Genomic DNA, 21131 nt, shown 5'->3' on the forward strand with positions numbered 1-21131 from the left:
ACCAGTTGTATTTTTATCATGCTGGGTCAACCACTGGTAGGGAGCAATGACTCTTTCTGTGCCAGTTTGGCTTCCACCTGTTCTAATCTACTGACCAGAAGCACCTCAGTAACTCACAAAGAGTTAAGTCCTCTAAAACCAGAGGCACTTGCACCCTAAGGGAATGCTCACATTCTTTTTTTCCCCCCTTAAGTTATTGAAAGAAAATCCAGGCAGGTGCAGTGCAAGATCCTTTACTAAACTGGGATCCTACCTTCCCTTCTGGTTCTTGCACAGAAATTATTAGGGTTTAGGCTCTGCTTTCCAGCACCAAGTCTGTAAAACCTTCACAGCTTTCAGAAGAGTTTAGAACGTAGACTTCTAGCTGAGAAAAGTGTAGTAAAAGACACAACTGCTCGTATTTCTATCTGAAAAAGCAAAGCTGAAAAATCTGAATGCTAATTATAGGCTAAAAAGCTATATGACTCTCTTCAGATCAACTAGAATCTTACATAATTATTTTGAACAGATGATTATGTGTCTGCAGTTACAGGAACTCAGCAAAAGACACAATTATTTAGCAGTCAGCAGATTCACAGAAAGCAGCCTGTGGTCTAAGAATACAACCAACATGGCACCAGAGCAGTGACAGACATTATGTACTTATTTATATTACAATTCTTTCTGCACTCATGCCAGAATTCTGAGTGCTTTGAATTACAATGATCAATAGAAGAGTTTGATATTTTATTAAGCTGTTTTGTATTTCATAAAAATATCAATCCTTAATTAAAGACCATTGTTTTTCAAGGACAACAGAACTAAAAATTTTCTTCCTCCTTCATCTGAATGTGACTTGACTTATAGCAGCCAGAAAGATTCTTGTTTGAAAAGAATTTTTGTTCTGCTTGGATTATAATGGAAGTAACTCTCAAATCATACAAGCAATTGTACAATTTTAATAGGAGTGAACAAAATATTTTCCTTGTGTTCCTTCCTATGCAAGCAGGCACTGTGATTTTTCAGGCTCAGTTCTCCAGTACTGGTTCACATCAATATGTAATGGTTTCTAGGTGACCTGTACCATTGCCTCTTCCTCCTCTGAGTGCATTCTTTGGATAGAACTGGTGGTGGGCTTTGGAGATAAACCCACCTCCTCCTCTGAGCTCTCACAGGTACTCCTGAAAATTACTTTTACTTTCCTAGTGAGCAAGTGTGGAACTGCCTCATCCTTAAACTGAGATCTTCTTGTGGAAAACATTAAAAATCTGTGGATCTGATGTGGTTTACTCATGATAACCAACTCTTCCCTCCTTCACCTCACAACAAATGATGAAACATGAAACAGTGCTGAAGAAGACATCAGTATTAAGGGAACTGTCTCAGGTGAGGAATCCAAAGATCCAAACCTTACTTTGCACAATTAAAAATATTATTTATAGCCAGAAAATTATCTCCTTGCATTTTTTAACCTTGAAATTATTGTTAGCCAGCCAATTTCATGCACTTAGGCTACTCACAGATCTTGTACCTTATCCTTCCCAGACATTTCCAATACTTGCAATGTGGTGTTGAGTTTTACTTCCAATGCAGAGAAACAGAATAATCCCACTGACTTTGATTTCTACAGCTGTTTTCTGAGCAATTTGCTCCATATCTTGTACTTAATTATTGCTTCCCTACTTTTCAAAACCAACACATAAACTTCACTTTTTAACAGAAGACTATTGATGGCAGAAAACAAGTAAAAAGCTGCAGGAAGATGCACAGGAGTGTGGGTTACACAAAGGCATGCCCCATATCTAATACAACATTACATTTGCTTCCAAATTGTCAGAGGATACTGCTGCACTGAAGTGCCACTTCCATGCTGTTTAATGGCAAGCAGCTTTGCACCAGCTGTTAAAAAAAAAAAAAAAAAAAACCAAAAAAAAAAAAAAAAAAAAAAACCAAAAAAAACCAGAGAGAAATAGAGTAACTCTAAAGGCCTGTCTGTGCCAGGAAAATGAAAGAGAAGTGCATGGAGTCAGATTCCCAATCAGTCTCACTTTAAAAACTTGAACTTTTGGAGGAGACAATAGGTGTTGTAAATCAGAAGTTACACCAGAACTGAGCAAGGATTTAATCATGTACTATTTTGTTAAGATACCATCTCCTCCTTCAGATCCAAGATCACATGCTTTACAATGACAGGAAACTTTTCCAAAATCTTTAGCTATTTATGCTCCCAGTGAATAAAGTGTCTGTCATGGACAGTTGTGGTGCTTATTTTTCTCTTGTTTTCAGCCTTGCTGAATTAATTTCTGACAAACTGAAGACAGACTGTGTCCACATTACTAAGTGACACTTCATTCAAGCTGTAGAGATCTATTTATCAGGTGTACAAATCAGGCACACCAAGTTAAAGGACCCAGTACAGAACTGACTTTTATTGTTCTGTTCCTGCTTTTCTCTTGAATCAATAGAGAAGTTCTGAGATAAGCATGTTGTAGAAGTGATGGATGCCATCACTGCTAATTATTCCACCCATTACAAGACACAGAATAAATCACTTTTTGTCTGGTGACTGTCGCATCGAATTTGTAGAGCACAAAAGACACTGCAGATCTGTGATACGCCTCTGTTCTTCTCATTACATAAGAGATAAAGATATGCATACTTAATAAATACATTTATTTTAACAAGATGAAGACAGGCCTAATTCAAGTAGTAGCACTTTCTGAACAGCTTTTTTATTACCACTATTACACGAGCACAAGACAAGTTTTATTTTCAAAATGGTCTTCACAACAGAGCATGGGGTTTTGCCATTTATGTTTCTAGTAACTGCAGCTAAAAATGCCATTTAGTGATGAAGCTGCTGCACAAGTACACTCTGTTCAATAGAAGAGCCAAACACTCATTTCTATCAAGAGCTCTGAAAGAAAAGCTTCCTTATTCATTAGGTATTGATTCAGCTTAAGTTTCCTGTACACTTTCAAGTGTTTGGGATTAGAGGGCATTAGGGAAAAGGACTGGATGTTTTACAACAACAGTTGGAGCCGTGGTGCTGTGACAGCTGGAAAAGCTGTGCTCTGACATGTACTGCTGGAGGTGACCACAGGCAGCCCTGTGAGACAGAAGAACCCTGCACAGGTTTGCACATCTACCCTCCTCTGAAACTCCATTTTTCTTCTGCCCAAGACTTGAGATTGCCCTTAAGCATTGTGCTTAAACCTTCTCCACTTCCAGCAGAATAAAACATATGCTTGTTTTGCTGAATGCAGCAGACAATTGGTCAGGGCTGGGCAGTAAGTTCATGCTTTACCATGTTCCCACAGAAATCAGTTAAAGCCCATGAGTACCTCCGGACATTCTTGAGTAAGGAACTGCAGAGTCAGAGCTGACACTGGAAGGCTCAAGCAGATCCAAAGCATTTGTCTACACAAGCAGAGAAGGAAGAGCTCTGAGTAAGCTCATGTATGTGGTACCATTTTAACAATGCACAGCAAGATGGGTGTGCACACCTGCTCCTGGTATAAATGCATTCCTATATCTACTTTTGTGTCTTCATATCTTTCTTCAGAGAAGATAATACATAACCTAAGTGAACAGAGTGCTTTGTAGTTAAGAAACAACTGTTTCATCCCTATTCTTTGTTATCTTTTGAATGAACTGCTTAACATAAAATTTTTATTTTTCATTTTTCTGCTAAATTCTCCAGGGGCATTTATTTTTAAATGGTTGGGGATTTCAGAACAGACTTCAATTTCAAAACTCAAAACTTGATTTGAATTTAGCCCTGGATGAAGGCCTTTGCTGTGATATGCTTCCAAAATTATAACTACAAAATGAAGTAGCAAAGTAGCAAAGTCATTTGAGACTTGTTTACTGCATGATAATTTCCACAGCTGGAACTGCATATGTTTCTCTTTAGCTGAGGACAAAGAATGGCTTGAAAAGCTTGCTCTCCATGGCAAAGGGAATTTAACACCCACCAAAAATCGACTCTGTTCCATGAAAATGGAAGGTTTTTCTTGCCAGCTCACCTCAACTCATACTTTGCTAACCCATTAGCCGATGCATGTGAACAGCTTTTCTCCAGCACTGGCACCTATGCCTGCCACAGACCAAGTACTCACCTGCCCTCTGGTGGAACCCTACTGAGGGCACCACAGGTTCCCCTGATTAACTTCAACAGAACCAGACTGTTCTTTTCAGATGTTTGCCCCTTCAGTGGCACATCCACCTAACTGATACAGCTCAAAGAGACTGCCCTAGATGAAACCAGATTAATGCATTTGCTTTTGTATCCCGGATTATCCTCCTCATGTTGGCTATCTAGAGCACAGTCACCTTCACCTCAGGAAGCTGGCAAATACCACCCTAATTTCAGTTTCATGCTGCAATGAATTTCTTGTAAGTCTTATCCTACTTCCTCACCCAGTTACTTTTCTGCCACTTACACTTCTCACATTATGTTTTGTCACTCTGAGGTTTTCTTGGCACACATTAGCCCTTGTTACAGTAGTCACAGCTGCACTTACACATACACTACAAGGTTGCCCCTTTCATGCCAAGTCAGTGACTTAAAAATCTTTCCCTTTCAGGCTAAAATTTCCCAGGTGTGAACAGAGACCAGAGTTGATTTTGCTGTTGCTGTTGCCATTTTTGTTGCACGGAAAATATCTGTTTAGATGGTCTTTTATGAAGGTCAGAAATGCAAAACCAAGGCCTCTGGATCAAGGGAACTGTGCCAGCCAGCTCAGCAGACTGTGCTGCAAGGATGCAGCACCATGACAGTGTGGTGGCATCTATCTTGTCCCTTGGGATAGTCATCACACCGTCTGACAGAGATGGAACAGAGCTACATTCCTCCACTGCTTTATATTACATGTGCACCTTGCCTGCAGGAGTGATGTACAGCACCCATGACAACAACCCCACCATGGCAGCACCACATTTGTTACTCTGATAAATGAGCTTCACACACGGAACTGCAGCCACACGCTTCCCAGTGACTCCATCTCCCCCCTCCTTGCTATGGCTAAAAGGAAAATAGCATTTAATACTTCAAAATTGCTCCTGCTATTAAAGGGCTTATGATAAACCCTTTAAATTATGATTTTAAATATTTATTGGTGCACCAGGGTTTCAGATGAGAGGAGGACAACTGCTCTTGTTACTTTTGCTATCTTGCAATGCCCTCTCCGGTGGCAAGGTCCTTGGCACACATGAAAAGCGCAGGCTGAATCTAAATCAACAGGAGTAACTTCTTAAACTCACCTCCATAATAACCAGCTGAGAATTAAACATAAAGGTCAGTACAAAGCAGCACTGTATCTTTCACTTCTACTGCTGGTTTGAGCTAGTTGACACTCTGGATTCTTTTAGGCACCTGTTTTAGCTGCCTCCCTCTGTATCTCTATCAGGTTTTTGAACTGCTTTGGACTATTGGTGCTGGGTCACAGATTGCACCCGTTCTCTGGACACTCTCTTTTTATCTTCATGATGACACAGCACAGCCTGGTTATAAGTTCTCAGCCAGACAGTCAAGCATGCATTAGAATGACAGAGAACTTCAAAGATGGAAACAATCTCTGGGTTTAACTTCCCTTTGTTCTGGGTTAACAGCCATGGTATGCCATGGATTTGGGAATTTAAACTGCCACTTTCCACACTTGCAGCTGTTTCTCACGTCAGCCTCTGGGATTTGACTACGTCCTTATATTTAGTAAACACAAGGACAACAGAAAGATTTCCTCTAATTTAGGCATCTTTACTTGAAGATAAGGATCTGCAGTTTCATTTCCTATTCTTATTTTCATAATGTAAACCCAGCAAGCTGTTACTCACCAAGAATGTCACCAACAGGGAAAGCAGAGAAATGCAAATGTCTGTGAATTAAGGCAGAATCAGAGCAGTAAAAGCATACTAAGCCAAAATCAATCCTATTTAAAAGATAGAAACATGCCATGAGGCATCCAAATATAATTGATAATATTCTTGAAGTGTAGTGTTTTTACTAAAATGAGCACTTATCTATTTTCCTTCATCACCCAGAAAATTTAAACAAAACAACAGCCTGTAATGTTCAGATGAAAATATATGCATTGCCCAGTAACTTGTTTTTTAACCTAGACTTTATTATCAATTTTTTAAAATGTCATGTCTTAGCAATACTTTTCTATCCCGCAGCTCAGCTCTTTTCACCCTGGATACTTCAAAAGAAAACCTAACAAGAGAGGTTGGTCTTTTTGCAGTGTTAGGGATAAAAAAAATAAAATCACTCTTTGTCGTACTGAAAACATGAGAATGATTCAGAATCAAAGGAAGAGGATTTCATCAAAGGTCCAGAGAGAAGATGAATAGCTTCAGGAAGGAAATGGGCTTTTTAAATGCAGTTTAACATTGAGAATGAATGTAAATATCTAGCCTGGCTGTGCAGAGATGGAGGGTTTGGGGGGAAGGAGAATAGGGAGAGATATAATGTACACAGGAGGGTGTCTAGCAGACACTACAGACTGGGACCTGATGTTCCAAGTTTTTCTTGACCTTTGACTAAACAGCCCCAGTAAACAGCTGGATTGACACATACAGAACTCAAGGCTAGGGAGGAGAATATTTCAATAAGCAGCTAAGTTACTGTAGGCATGAGGACATCAAGTTTTAGTCTCAATTCCTCCTCCTTCTGACATTTTGAAATGTCAAGCTCCTGTCCACATTGCTGCCTTGTTTCCCACCTCATCTACAACTAAGCAAAGGAAAGTTACCTGTTCTCTGCATAGAAAGGACCACAGGATTACTGGTGATGTTCAAATGAGAAATATGCAACCACAAAGTCAGTGTAATAGTGCAACTATAGGTCAGGAACTGCGGTGTGGTCAATTTTATGTTCATTTTTGAAAGACATCCATTTCCAAACACCACAGTCCTGGGGAGAATCAGTGAGGGCTCCATGCTGGATGGGGTCTCTCTGCAGCACCTCCATCCATGGCTGCATTGTGGTGTCAGGCACCAGAGGGAGCTTCCCTGACTACCAGGGCAAGTGACAAATTCCTGTCACCTTTTGCTGACACCCCCTGTCAGCAGCTGTGTCAGTGAGAAGCACCCAAACTTAACAACAAAGCTCTTCTCTCACACCGAAGAAAAGCTGGTGAACAACACAATATTTAAACTCTGCAAAGTCCTTATTAAATGTGACAGCAACAGCTGTAGCAGCTTGAGCACTGACAGAATGAGGGAAAGAATTAAAGCCCTTTTGAGGGTTAGAAAAAGAAAGCAAGTACCATTTTAAATATTAAAATGAGGTCTGGGCTGAACAGCGAATATAGATCTGGTGGCAGATAGCCAGAGACTTTGGAGGTGCTCAAAGCTGTTTCTATGACCCTCCCACAACTTAATGGAAAGGAACCAACTTTCTTTCCAGTCCATATCTTCTACATTAAACTAATATATATAATTCACTCTCCTTATCTTCAGAGTATGATGTGTCCCATTAACCTCTCCCCCACGTCATGAGCTCCAGCCAAAATAAATCTCAGTATTTGCTTATGAAACGAACAATTTCCATTGCAGTGCCAGAACAGTGGATAGCGGGGAATAGAATTATTAATTTTTGGAAGGTGGAAAAAAAAGCAGACATTAAAAATAAAACCCAAAATAGAGGCATTTTCCCCCACAAATAGAATGATTCAACACATACATTATAGGTAGGCTCAGTTTCCATGACTCTGCTTTTCTGGAAGGCAATGATAACTTTCCTTGAGGGAGTTGTTGGAAGTATTTCTGTGCTTTAGCCTACTGCTTCAGTTATGAGGCCATGATCTACAGGAACTTGAACAGTCCTGTATAGGAAGCCACTAACATGGAAGAGAACTTTCTCATGGATAAGTTTGTTTAAGACAAACAGTCCCAAGTGAATTAACTTCAGTATATGAGTGAACAATGAAACATTTCTTTGTGTGAGATGTATGAAACTTGTTAAAGGTGAGAACTTAACAGGCTTTGCCACTGCTAGGAGGTGTAGGAGCCACAGTTCTAACCCCTGAGGACTCCACATTTCCAAACTGACCTCTTCACCATCTTCTCTTCTTTCAGCAGCAGTCTGTGATCACAGTATTTCCTCTGAGTGCTGCACTGCCCAAAGCTTTAGGGCAACTTCTTTGTCAAGTGATAGAAAAAGTACTCAAGCTAGAAAAGCAGTGAATTCTCTCCCTCTGGAGAACAACACAGAAAAGCTGCAGTTTCTCCCAGAATGGAATTCTTACTATGAAGGGGAAAAAGAATTTCATAAGGGGGCAAATGCTAACATTCCTCTCTGACAAAACTCATGTTTTTTCTGAAAAGTCACATTTCTTCATCAGCCTGATTTTCTGGTTAGGTCTTTCACCAGTTTCAAACAGACTTTTATATCAGAAAACCAAGTAACAAAGGTCTTCCTCTCTCTCCCTCCAATCCTTCTCACTCTAATTCTGAGATCCATCCCTCTCACACTGGCATGCACACCATGCTGAAAGACCCACTGTGTACCCCTCTTATTTCATTTACAAATTAAGTAGCCTGTACTTCTGCAACATGTCCACATCCCAAGAGAAGCACAAATGGCATCTCCTAATCAGATTGCTTTATTGCACAGCCACATGTACCAATATTTAGATAATACTCCCCTTAAAAACATCTGCCTAAATACAATTGCTACAGCCACTTAGAGGTTACAGAGCTGTCATAGCCTTGGCAGGGTCTTGTTCCAGGTGCATTTCATCTCACATTAAGGAAGAAAATCACCATAGCAGTGTTTTCAGAGAAGCTCTAAGGGCATACACAGCTTATGGCAAATTGGTTCCTTCCCTGCCAGAAGCTGTAACCACTCCTGGCCCAGGATGGGAGGCTCAACTCTCTACAACTGGATTGCTGATGCGACAAGCACTTCATACAGATGAAAAACCATCTGGTGCTTGCATCTAGCTTCCTTCCATATAACCAAAGCCCCTTTATCATCTTAATCGATTATGAAATTATCTCAGACCAGTTCCTGGCAGACAGGTACCCACACAGGAGAACCAGCTCCAGCCAAGATAAAATAAAATCAGAGACTGCACAGACCAGACTGCCCTTTCTGAAGAGAAACAGGCCTTTAGGTCCATTGCTGGGCTATACCAGAAAAAAACAGTATAAGAACAGATAAGAACCCAAAGCTGCCTTAGAAATTTATGACTATATTGTTTATTAATTTTACTGTGGAATAATTTTGGTTTGCAATTTGCACTTTATATTTCCTGCACTTTCTCAGAGTACTTCAGCCTACAGGGCTTGTCATAAAAAAAACCTTGGAGAGCTTTTCATTTCAAGCCGAAGAAAAAGATGAAAAGTTAAATCACTTACTGTTGCATTCCCATTGGCTGCAAATTGATTTTACTTACTGAAACACGCTTGCATTGCGAAAACTACTCAATACACACAATAAATAAGTCAGTACATGTAAGTCTAATGTAACAGAGTAGTTACCCAGCCCTTTGAAATAGACTGGAGTAATAAACACCTAAATACAAATTCAGTTGAATGCTTATTTTTCTCTTGCTTAGAAAAGGTCAATCGATGATATCAAAGACAAAAAATAGCTTGGTCAGTTCTGATTAAAATTAACAACATATTTTCCATGCTGCCCCATGATATCAAAGACAAGCAAGGTACTTAACACACCCAGCATATTCTTGTATGTCCTTTCAACTTAAAAATTGCAAGGCACAGAGCAAACATTGGTAAGTTATTAGCTCCAGTCTTCTGGTGAACTTCATAAGAGCAACATCAGAGCCTGAAGCAATACTACTACTGTCAGATCTCATAAGCTAAACAGGGTCAGGCCAAACAGGCACTTGAATAAGGCACCTTTGAGGATCACATCACTGCAGCAAGAAATAATGCTGACAATTCAGTAGTGAGCACTATTCCTTCCACGGCAGAACTTTTCATCTCAGGTACACAGCTACAAGTGCCAGGCAGGACAAACCAGTTTTGAAAGGCATTAACGTTGTGCTGTGGAAATATTATCCTGATCTCCAGCTCAAGTTATAGCAGAGCTTTTCACCTATTAAAATTTCTCCAGTCATTTCAAAGGAACGAGACAGTCACTGCTTCTGGTTCTCAAGCTTTTCTTATGAGACAATATATTAAGCAAAATTTGCACTTTCTCTGGGTGGGAAAGCTGCATTTTTAGTGGACAAGGCAATCTGCTCACTCATGTGTATCTATTTTACCATTAGCAAAATGGTTTCAGGGGCAGTGTTATTTTGTGCCTGTGCATCTATCTGCCTATCTATTATTAATAAAGAAGAAAGAGCATCCAGCCTACATTTTCATGATGAAGGAAACTTACTCTAACACAGAAAATGAAAGCATACAAGTTTCTTTCAGTGTGTGCGCTTTTACCTCACTGTTGTTGGCAAAACCTCCACAATCCTATCATTTATACTAAGTCACCTCCACTACTGAAAGCACAATACACTTAGAGAATGTGGCTCAGCAGCTCCTGGACTGAGCAGCAGTTTTTAAAGTGGGAGCTCATATCTGACATTTACAGTATATAGCCAGTGATTCAGTGAGCTACAGTTGCTGCGCACAAAGACAGGTCATTGGAGAAATGAGCAACCCATAACATGCGTGGAAGCCTTGGCTGCCCACATCAATAAATTAGACAATACCAAATAATCAATGTTATAAACTGCAAACTGCAGGTTTAAGGTGGAAGGAAAAAAACATGATGTTCAAGAACATGACAGAGAACTAGGGGGCAACATAGGTCAATAAAAACTAATGCTATTTGCCATTCTAATTACTCTGCATGTTCATGAGTCAGGAAGGCAGGCTGTGGAGCTGTAAGTAAAGCGCCAAGAGTACTGACACTATATATAATTCATAGACTGCAGCATATTGCTACATTTCTCACTGCCCTTAGAACTTGCAGTTTCTCCAGGAGATATGGAGGTAATACTTAATGTTTATCTTCCAAACTATATTTCATGAGCCCTGTATTAACAGGTCACTCTAGTGAATGGAAAAGTCATCAATCTGGATCACCTGAGGGACTGCAAATGAAGGAGCTTTTATCCTTGTGGATGTATTTTGTTGTCACTTTAACAGTGACACAGTTCACACAGTGACCACCAATGGGCACAGGCATCCCTCAGACACTGTCTAGATCCTCAGCTTACAGACTCTGATGAGGTGCTCCTGAAAGCAGAAGAGTTGGTCCAATTTATCAGGACCTTGCTGGGTGTCAGGTGAAAAAAAGATGTTAAAAGACAGAACAGGACTGGCACTCCTTCCAGGTGAATGGGCACCCTCACTGTACTGATACCATGCTCTGGACTGAATTTTCCTGTGGACTCTTTGCAGACACAGAAGTTGCTGCAGATTTATAACAGGGTTTTTGCATGGTTGAACAAGAAATACTCTGAAAAAGGCAGAGAAATTGCTCCATTTCCCAAATGGGGTCAAAAGCAAATGAACACATTTCTCTTGATGGATCATACTAGGCTTTGCCTGAGGTAGTTGGAAAAACTAAAGTCACTACAGAAATCAGTGGCAATTAAGTCTGCTTTGACCACAGAAACATGCTATCTAGAGGAGTTAATAGGACGCCAGACATGCAACAAATCAGAATTGAAATTAAAGTTTTAAGATAAATACTTTACTGTATTACAGAAAGCTAATATTTACAAAACAAAGACCTTGGTAAAAATTAATACAAATCACATAAAACATATCAAAAGAAAACTCTAATTGTTGGCACTTCCTATATGTAGCTTTAAATAGATAGTTATTTTGGCAATGATTTGAGAACCCAGCTGTGAAATTCATTTCCTGGTCTTTAAGTACTGTATTTGTCAGCACTTAACCCATTTTTGCCTTGCTGTCTCTCATAGAAAGGAAGGTTTCCTTTAGAAAATAAAAATAATAAAAGATGCAATGCATCATTTATAAGAAAGTGCAGCAGAGGAAATGCTAAGAACAGTACCTCCTACCACAGATCTTTTAAACCTTGGGACTCTCAATAAAACCTTAATTTGGGCAGGTTTTTGCTGTCCCTTGCATTTAATGAAAAAGTGATTCCCTGATTGTGTCAAGATATTGCAAAGAGATGAAGTCTTGCTATGGAAAGGTGTAATTTATATGAGCAAGTAAATGTCACTTGAGATATGATGTGTCAATATTAGAAGTGAACAGGAAGGATTTTCTGTTCCCAAACCATCTGCCATCTCCCTCCCAGAAGTAAAAAACTTATGCAGATTTAACTTGTTCATTTTAAGATTTCATTTCCAAATTAGCAAGTATCTAATTTTCACAGTTGTTAGAACTGCAGTCATAAGCAAGCTGCTTTTCTCTTTGTCCATTGTTTTGTAAATATCTTCCCCTAAATAATTGGTTTCTCCAGATTCTTTTAATTTATTCTCTTCTGGGCCCAAATATTGGTAAAAGTTCTATTATGAAAAAAATGTTTTCTTAGAGGCAGGAAGGCCTTTCTGCATCTACCACTATAAATGCAGTTCATTAGTTAATGGAATGCACTAACACCATGAACTAAAAAAGAAACTGAAAATCTCACCAGTTTTTATCCCTCTTTGCTGCTTATGTTTCATTTGAGGAAAATATGAAAATGCACACTTTATTTTGAGCTCAGCAGCCTTGGCTGGATAATCATTGTATCTTTCTTTGTGACACTATTTGGGTAGTGATACCCAAAGCCACCATGGCACACAGGCAGGTGCCAGGAGAGCCACAGTGAGAGCCCCCTTCTCCTTTCATTCTCCCAAGCCAAGCTGGGAGATCCAACCTTGTATCAGCCAAGGAAACAGGGTGCAAGCATCCATCACCCCCTTGCTCCAGGAGCTTTCTGCACAGGGATTTGCTCTCTGTATTACAAAGTATAGGAGGGAGTTCCGACTTACGGATTAAATTGCCTGTTAAGAACAAAAATAGTTCTAAAGTAGGAAGTGCCAATATTCCAGTGTTCCCTGCCTGTACTCCAGAGCTCCCCAAGAAGTTACAGGGAGCAGGAGTTGGGCTTTCAGCTGAAAACAGCACATTTCCTGCCAAAGGGGAGCTCTGGTTGGAACACTTGCATGGGATGCAACAGGGGCCAGGCATCCCAGGCCGTACGTCAGAAGTGACGAGGACTGCCAAGCACTGGGAGTGAGCTGAACATTGTTCACAGCAGGCAAAGAAAGGCCAAAGCTGCCAAGCCAGGAGAGGAGGGAAAGAATAAAAAGCACGTCCCTACAGCTGCTGACAGCTTCAATATCGCTTTAGAATTCTGGTGAACACTAAACAGGGGAAATTTTTCTTTTGGAGATGTGGAGCTAAACAAATAGAGCTCTCAAGAAGGAGCATCTGCTTCCAGAAAAAGGGAGACAGCTCCAAGTACAGCAAACACTTCCCATGCCCACCAGTAGTGGTGATGCAAGGGAGTGAGAAGCAGCAAACCCTGAAGGCCAGAGCAGCCACCACCACCCGCACGTCACCATGTTTTACCTTGGAGTGCTTTTCAGGCTGCTTCATCAGGAAAATTCACAGGCTGCTTTAGGCTTTCCTTGAAATGTTTTCTGCTTTATTTGAGACAACAGACTCTCTGACCCATGCTTGAAAATACAAACAAATAAGGGAGAAGGGAGCTAACAGCCCTCATTAGAGCTGCTGGCCAAAATCAACAATAAAGCACAACTGCACTTCAAGCAACTCCCAGATCTACAGGATTAGCTGAGATATTGAGTGCTGACAGGAACCAGAGCTTGCATTTGGGGAAAATTTTGAAATTTCACAAGAAATATCCTGCAAAACTTCAATTAAAAAAACCATAGCTTCCTCCACAGCTTTCTCCTTGGAACCAGCCTTTTTGCTGCCTAGGGTTAGGGTTCCAAAAACCACAAAGCCCAGAGCTCCAGGCACACTGCAGCTGCAACAGGCATCCCAAGGAGAACACAAAACTGCCACAACATGGCTTCCTCCATGGCTTTCTCCGTGGAACCAACCATCAATTACTTTTGCCAATAAAGGGGTTCCAAACCCACAAACAAAATCTAGCAACAGAAGCAGGTGTAATTTGAAAAGTGAGAGATGTAATGAGACTTGAAATAATTTAATTGAAAAACTATGACCAAAGAGTGAATTCAGGCAGAATCATTCAACTCAAGTAGCCATGTGGAATAATTTGTCATTTACGATGGTCAAAACAGATATTGCTGCGCAAATGACTTTTAGGAACAGCCAGGCATTTTAGCAGCCTGTGAAGAATATGCCAGAGTAGACGATGAAGGAAACTTGGAGGACAGAGCTCCTGGACAGTGTGGTCCAGTAACTCCTGCATGTCACTCCAATCCATCACCAGCAGTTTATGAAGTTGGTCAGATGGCCACCTTCTGCTGTCATACTTGAAAATAATTCACCAGTACAAGCTCACAAATCACCTCTTTCCACAGGCAGCAGAAAGAGCAAGGCAATTTCTTCCTCTAGCACAGCTGTCCCTGAAGAAACACATCCCTGCAAACAGCCTCATCTGCCAGGGGCACCTGGGCCACGCTGCGAGAGCAGGTCTTGCTCTCTTCTCAGAGGCATCACCCTTTCCCAAAGCTCCAAGATATGTCTTCTTGCATTTTCTTCTCAGCCTGTGCCTTTACAGACCAGTGTTCCAAAGCAAAAAGAGTGCTGAAGGAGCAGATAAACACAGCAGGTGTTTTTCACAATGGCACCTTTTCACTCTCAAAGCTATTGAAATATTGCTGTGCATCAAGACAGAGTAAACTTGTTGTTAGGGCTGGGGAAAACAGGAAGATGCAGAAATTTTCTTTCAAAACCAACACTGCATTCTAAGTCTGGGTTTTTTTTTCTTTTAATCTGAATAATATAACTGCTTAATGAATGTTGGCATTTACAATGCTCATTAAAATGCTTTTGATTGTTGATATTCCTGAATAACTGTAATTTTAATAAATTCTAATAATGTAGATTATCTGTAACTTTATATTAGTGCATTCAGGTTTCTTCTAAATGGATGCGCTCTACCTTATTATCTAATTAAAAACTTAGTTTCTGTTACATTTTTACACTTTAGAACCCTAGATCACAGTTTCTAATCTCACTTGTTTGTAACTCTAAAACTACCAAGAAGCAAAGTGAAATGGTATCAATATATTTTTTTTACATAGACTGAAGGGTTATATGTTATTTGCTAAGAGATAACACTGTTGTCATGTTTCTTCAGCAAAAAAAAGCTGACAAGACTTGTTTCACATCTGTCTGCATATTATAACAAACCCATGAAGAACTAGTGATGAAAAAGCTGGTTTGTTGACAATCTATTATTGTTAAATGCACCCAAACACCAAGATTTAGGCACTGCTCATTAGTGCTGTATTGTAGCTCAGGATTTTTTCCCTATAAATACTTTCTGTCAAAATATTTTTCAAATATATTCTAGGCTGCAAGCCTTTCCCTCAGCACCCTGAAGAGCTACAGCCTCTGAAGTCCTTTATCAACTGAATCCCACCCAGCTGTTCATTACCCACTGCAGCCAGAAAATGACACTGCCATGCCTGTGTCCAGCTGGCCCTTCCTGCAAATGCCATCTGACCTGTTGGCTTTCGGCTCTGCTCACCTCCCAATCCACTCAGGTCTCTCTGTGTGCCTTCCCCTGGCCAGGCATCACACACTGAGAGCTTTCAGTTTCCATCTAAGACTGCTGAGATTTTTTGTTACAAATTATTTCACACTTGCTCATATCGTGACTTAGTCACAGAAGAAAGGGAGGAGGAACTCTCCTCCCGCCTCTAACTGGCCCACTGAGATCTTCCAGTTGGGCCTGCAAAGGCCAGAAGGCAAGACAGGATCCAAGGAAAGCACACTGTCCTTGCAGCTCCCTGCCACAGGCACAGCCACTAAGACAACTGTGCTGAGACTTTGTCACAGGAAATTAAGGGAACACCTTCTAATAGCTCTAATGACATCACTGGACTTTGCTGGAGAAATAATAAGAGCAGGGTTGTGTCCCAATTGAAAGCCTCTACTTCAAATAAATCCTTAGGCAACACTGATATAAATATCAAACAGGCAGACATCCTTCCCTCGGCCCACAGCTGCTCTCTTGTCTGCTGTGACCTTGATCAGCCTGGCTTGCGGGATCACATCTTCAGCAGAACTTCTGCATTTGGCTGGGATCTCATTAACTACTCTGATTAGTTTTACCAACAGCAAGTTAAAATGGTGCTTCTGGCTCCTGTACCTTGAAATTTTCCTAAAGCTTTTGATGTAGTTTCTGTTATGACAGCACTGCATTTATTCTGATTTCAAGTTTCACTGTTTAGATGCCCGTTCTGCATTTAGCTACAAACAGCAAATATTTCATATTGCTACTTACATAAGTACCACAACCTTCACAAAGGATTAAAAACCTCACGTACCATATTTGATGTGACTTCAAAGAAGAAAAGATCCTTGTCTTACAACCAAGAGATAAATAACTTCATCCACCTAACTGGTGCACTTTGTACTGTGTACTTCAGCAAATGCCTGAAAAACTACAGGGAATCTAAGTCAGCTTCCCCTCTCTCCATGGCAGTGCACCTCTCCTTGCTCAAGGGAGACATAGAGTTACCCATTTCACTTTCAGAATAACTCTTCAATAACAATTTCAGGTTACCATGGCTGCTAGCAGTACCCAACAGAGTCTTTCTGTTCAAAATCTTTGTTAGAGGAACTCAGACACTTGCCAATAAATGCCAATTCAGACATGGTAATAAGTACCAGTAATAGAAAAACAGCATCACAAAGCTCCTTCAGAAGAAAACAGCAGGCATGATCCTTTTCTCCACATCTGTGCTGCAGGCTAGCAGAGACAATTCTACCCCAGCCTTAAAAGTATTTGCTAACAGTGATTTTAAAGACCAGCAGGTTCAGAAGTCAGAGCTCTGGTTCTCCCTTTAGCTTCCCCTGGTTTAATATTTTGATGAGAATCCATTTTCAGACAGATGAAAAATGGGGCCCAGTGCAACACCAATTCCAATTCAAGAAAGACCTGGATATACTGAGATGAGTCCTGAAGGACCACAACATTTATTCAGCCAAGTCCCTGAGGATGTCATGTACCTGCTCCCAGCCTGTGATCTGACCTCAGGACCCCTCCCCTGGCTTGGACAGCCACACAACACAAGCAATCCTTTGCTGTTTGTTGTACAAGTTTTCTTTGACCTCTCCCCCACAAAGATCTAAACCTACAGTAACATGTAAAATTCACCAACTGAAACAAAACAAAAAAAACAGGAGAAACCAACTGGCTCATTCAAGCTGTCATTTGTAGCTGTGATCCACATTTTTAGGTTTTTATTTACATAAACTTACTAGCCTCTTTCAGATATCTAGAGAGATTCAATAAGCAAACACATAACATCAGATACATCTCCCAAACATTTCCATTTGGAAAAGGTGTTTACAAACATATATGCTTTTATAAACTAAACAAAATTTAATGCAATGTGAATTCACACCAAATTAAAAGAGGAAAAATCTTCTCCTTCTCAAGCATTTTGAAAATGGAGAACACAGACATATTTCATACTTACATTTTAAATAATACAGATAATGAACTTTTTAGTAAGAGAAATAACTGTAAGAAAGTCTATATTTAGTTTAGGACAAATTCCTTAAATTGTGAAGTATAAATACACCATAGTGTTTAAATAATGAAGGGAACACATGACTTCTAGCAAGGTCATGATGAGAGGGAGAGCATAAAATACCCATCATGAGGAATTGAGTTAACTGCATCTCATTTTCACTTTGTCAAACTTAGTTCACATTCTGGTTGAAGACCAGCATGCTACTTAGGGTAGCAACCACCCACAAAGCAGGTATTAGATCTTCATGCATTATATCTTCTTTCATATCTAGGTCTAGAATCAGGTAGGTCAAATCAGTATTTTAGAGCTCTGTCCATGACCAAAAATGGACAATAAAGGGTCACATGACATAGGGCACACAGGGAAAAGAACTCACTGAAAATGAAAAATAATGACAAGAATAAAAAATCAGATTCCACTCAAAGGGAAGACTTTTTTTCAAGAACGTATTAGAAACATCATATGGAACAGTTCCGTTTGATATAAGAGGAATTCTACCAGGTACCGCTTTGAGTAGGGGCCTGTTTTAATCAGTATGTGGGGAAGATACCTAACCATTTGTTTATATGGTTTTGTGTGAAAGGCTGAAGAAAACCTCAACTGTTTTCAGGTACTTGCAAAGTTCCACAGACACAGAAGGCAAAGTAATAATTATAGATGTCATACTGTACAATGAGATGAAAAGGGAACAAGAATATATCAGTAGACAATACTTATTTTAGCTGTTCATTTTTGATACCTGGCAAAAATAGACAGAAAAATACTGTTGTCTGGTAAATACTTCATGGAGTGAGAACCATAGAGTGTATGGCCTCCTGATAAGCAGGTTACTTTGTTTTGACAGCCCAATATTGCCAACTTCCTTCTTGGAATAGGTTGTGCCATCCTCTTCACTAAAGACAACCCTTAGACTAGAACAGTTGATCATCATAAATTAAAGAAAAACTTAAAAATATGGAGCATTTCCAGGTTTTGTGCAAAGCAAAAGGTAAAAGTACTCTCCTGTGGAATTTTAGAAGTTCTTGATATAAATTTTCCTGAGTCTGGGACTGCTCAGATACTGGGATTTGCTTTGGACTTATTTCTGTCAAACAGATTCACTGACAGATTTCACCGACATGTGAGTACCATTTTTTCTTATTATTTCAAAGCTTTAATTTTTTTCCTATTGGCATAGAAAAAAGATTCTTACCAGTAACCTTCAATTCAACCGTCCTTCGTATAAGCTTGCCTTCAAACTTTAGTTCACAGGTATAATTTCCTCCATCTTCTTCCTGGACCTCTTGAATCAAGAGAGTATTTCCCTTCTGAATTACAACACTTCTCCACATTTTCGGCTCACATTCCTGCAAAAAAAAAAATCCAGTGACAAAATTACCTGGCTTTTACACCATAAGACAGTGTTGTGTGATCATATTTTCAGTATTATACATAAGGAAACAACCACCTAGATATATTTTGCAATTAAAATTCAAATATAATTTCATAAAGCAGAGCGATCTGAAACTGGAATTAATTTGAAGACTGAAATTAAACAGAAATGTTTTTAAGGTTCAGTTATTCCTACTGTATCACATGGGCTGTGTTTAATACATGGTGCCCTCAAGCAATGGTTAAGTATCTTCTTTTTCTTCATAACAAATGCCAAAACCTCTCCTTTGGAATGGACCATTAAAATATATCTCTATTTGAAGGGAGTAAGGGCAACATCTGTTAAGAGTTAGCCTGAAGGCAAATTTTATACATAGTCCCAGGCCAGAACCATTTACCAGTAGAAGAAAACAGGAAGAACAGCAGTTTTTTGAGAGAATTCAGAAGCCTGGTTTCCTTACAGCCTTATTTCTCATCACCAGCTTCTCCAGCATCTGAAGAGCTTTGATTCAGTATTTTCTCATCACCAGGCACTTTGTAACATCACCTCCTGCGCACCCTGTGATGCAGGACATGGCACTGATAGCCTGCAACTCTCACAGACTTCACCCACCCAGTCCTTAGCTGTTGTTTGGCAGATTTAGGTTCATTGCTACAAACTGTGGTCCTGCTGGAAGCATGTTTCAGTCCTTCTGGACAGGGTGTGATACAGTGCAAGAAGAGGTTCTCTCTTTCCCATCATACTGGATCCTTGCAGGCAGATCAGTCACTTTCCATGTGAACAGCACTCATGATTGAACCATTCTTGGAATGCTCTGAACTAAAAGCACCGTTCAAATCTAACCATTGTCTCTTGAAAATGGCACCTTAAGATAATGTATTTATTGCCTCTAAATACCTTTAACATCAAGCCTATTCTCCCTGCAACAAAATCACACTTTTTGAGTTCTCTAAAGCACTCAGTAGTCCCAGCAGCTTGAGAGGCTCTGGCTAATCCTGCACCCAGGAAACACAAAGCAACATAGGGCCTGAGTACCTTCAATGCCTCTCTACTCCCTCTCTCAAGGTGGCAGCTTGGACTAAGCTCTCAGACTGCTGCACTCTCACATCAGTTACATCAGGCTCAGCAACTTCAGAGACTGGTGACATGCCCACACCTATGCCCCATTTTCTGCTCGTCTGCAACAGCAGTGTCAGAAACACAGAAAACAAAATAGAACAAAGCTTTCTCTTAAGAAAACAACCAAACAAGAAAATACGTCAACATGCAAATATATTGTACCACAGTAAGAGATCAGCGTGACACAAACATAAATTTTTCATGGACTCCATACACATTCCAAATCCATGTCAAATTCTAAATTCAAGGAGCACGACAAAGAAATAAAAAGACAGGACTGAGAGTTTCTGGCCTTGCACTTGAAAAGGGAGCACTAAAGAGTTCTCCCTGTCCCTAGGAGGCCAAATTCAGTCACAAAATAATCAGATTTCAGATCCAGAAGCTGTGCAACACTACGGCAGGTACCAGAGTGATCAGCACATCTCTCTGTTTCCAAAGAACAGCTGTAAGGGAAGCATCATCTTGTCTTGCAAGTGAACTTCAGTTAACACTGGTGATAGAGAAGGACCAGAACCCAGATCCCATCTACTGTGCTGAGACTCACTCAGGACACAGATCTGAGCCAGGAAATGCCATTAAATCATTTCTGATTTGAACTTGAAATTTTGGATTTATTGAAAGGTACATCAACCACCTACTCAGTGTAACTAAATCTGAACACTGGGCAAAGAATATGATCCAGTCCTATTTAATCCTAATTTAGAAGGAATACAATTCCCAGAACACACAAAGTAAGCATATTTCAGATATGCACCCTTTAGTGCAGCATTGAAATAACCTGTGCTACCAGTTTTATATTCGCTACTTTATTTTTAAAAGCATAGGAACAAAGAGATGGAAGATACATTTTTATATGCTTTATATTTTTATATAAAGCACATAAAATTTGCAATAAGAAGGATGACACTACAGGAGTAGAGGAAGGATTTACTACTACAAAGAGTAATAATTTAGTAAAAACAATGTTTGTGCTATTGTGGTTTTACATAGAGGAGTTGTCTTGGTGGAATTGTACC

The 21131-nt window shown here is 40.0% G+C and overlaps 1 protein-coding gene across 6 annotated transcripts in view; it reads right to left on the bottom strand.

Annotated features, from left to right (window-relative positions):
* Positions 1-21131, bottom strand: part of IL1RAPL2 (interleukin 1 receptor accessory protein like 2) — a 332472-nt gene that overhangs the window by 125319 nt on the left and 186022 nt on the right. For all 6 annotated transcript variants that reach the window (XM_058032763.1, XM_058032766.1, XM_058032765.1 and 3 more), the window contains one exon: positions 18817-18970. In XM_058032763.1, coding sequence (XP_057888746.1) covers positions 18817-18970 — 154 coding nt within the window. The remainder of the gene's footprint in view (positions 1-18816; positions 18971-21131) is intronic.

The sequence above is a fragment of the Melospiza georgiana genome, chromosome 12 (assembly GCF_028018845.1).
Source record: "Melospiza georgiana isolate bMelGeo1 chromosome 12, bMelGeo1.pri, whole genome shotgun sequence".
Classification (NCBI taxonomy): Eukaryota; Metazoa; Chordata; class Aves; order Passeriformes; family Passerellidae; genus Melospiza; species Melospiza georgiana.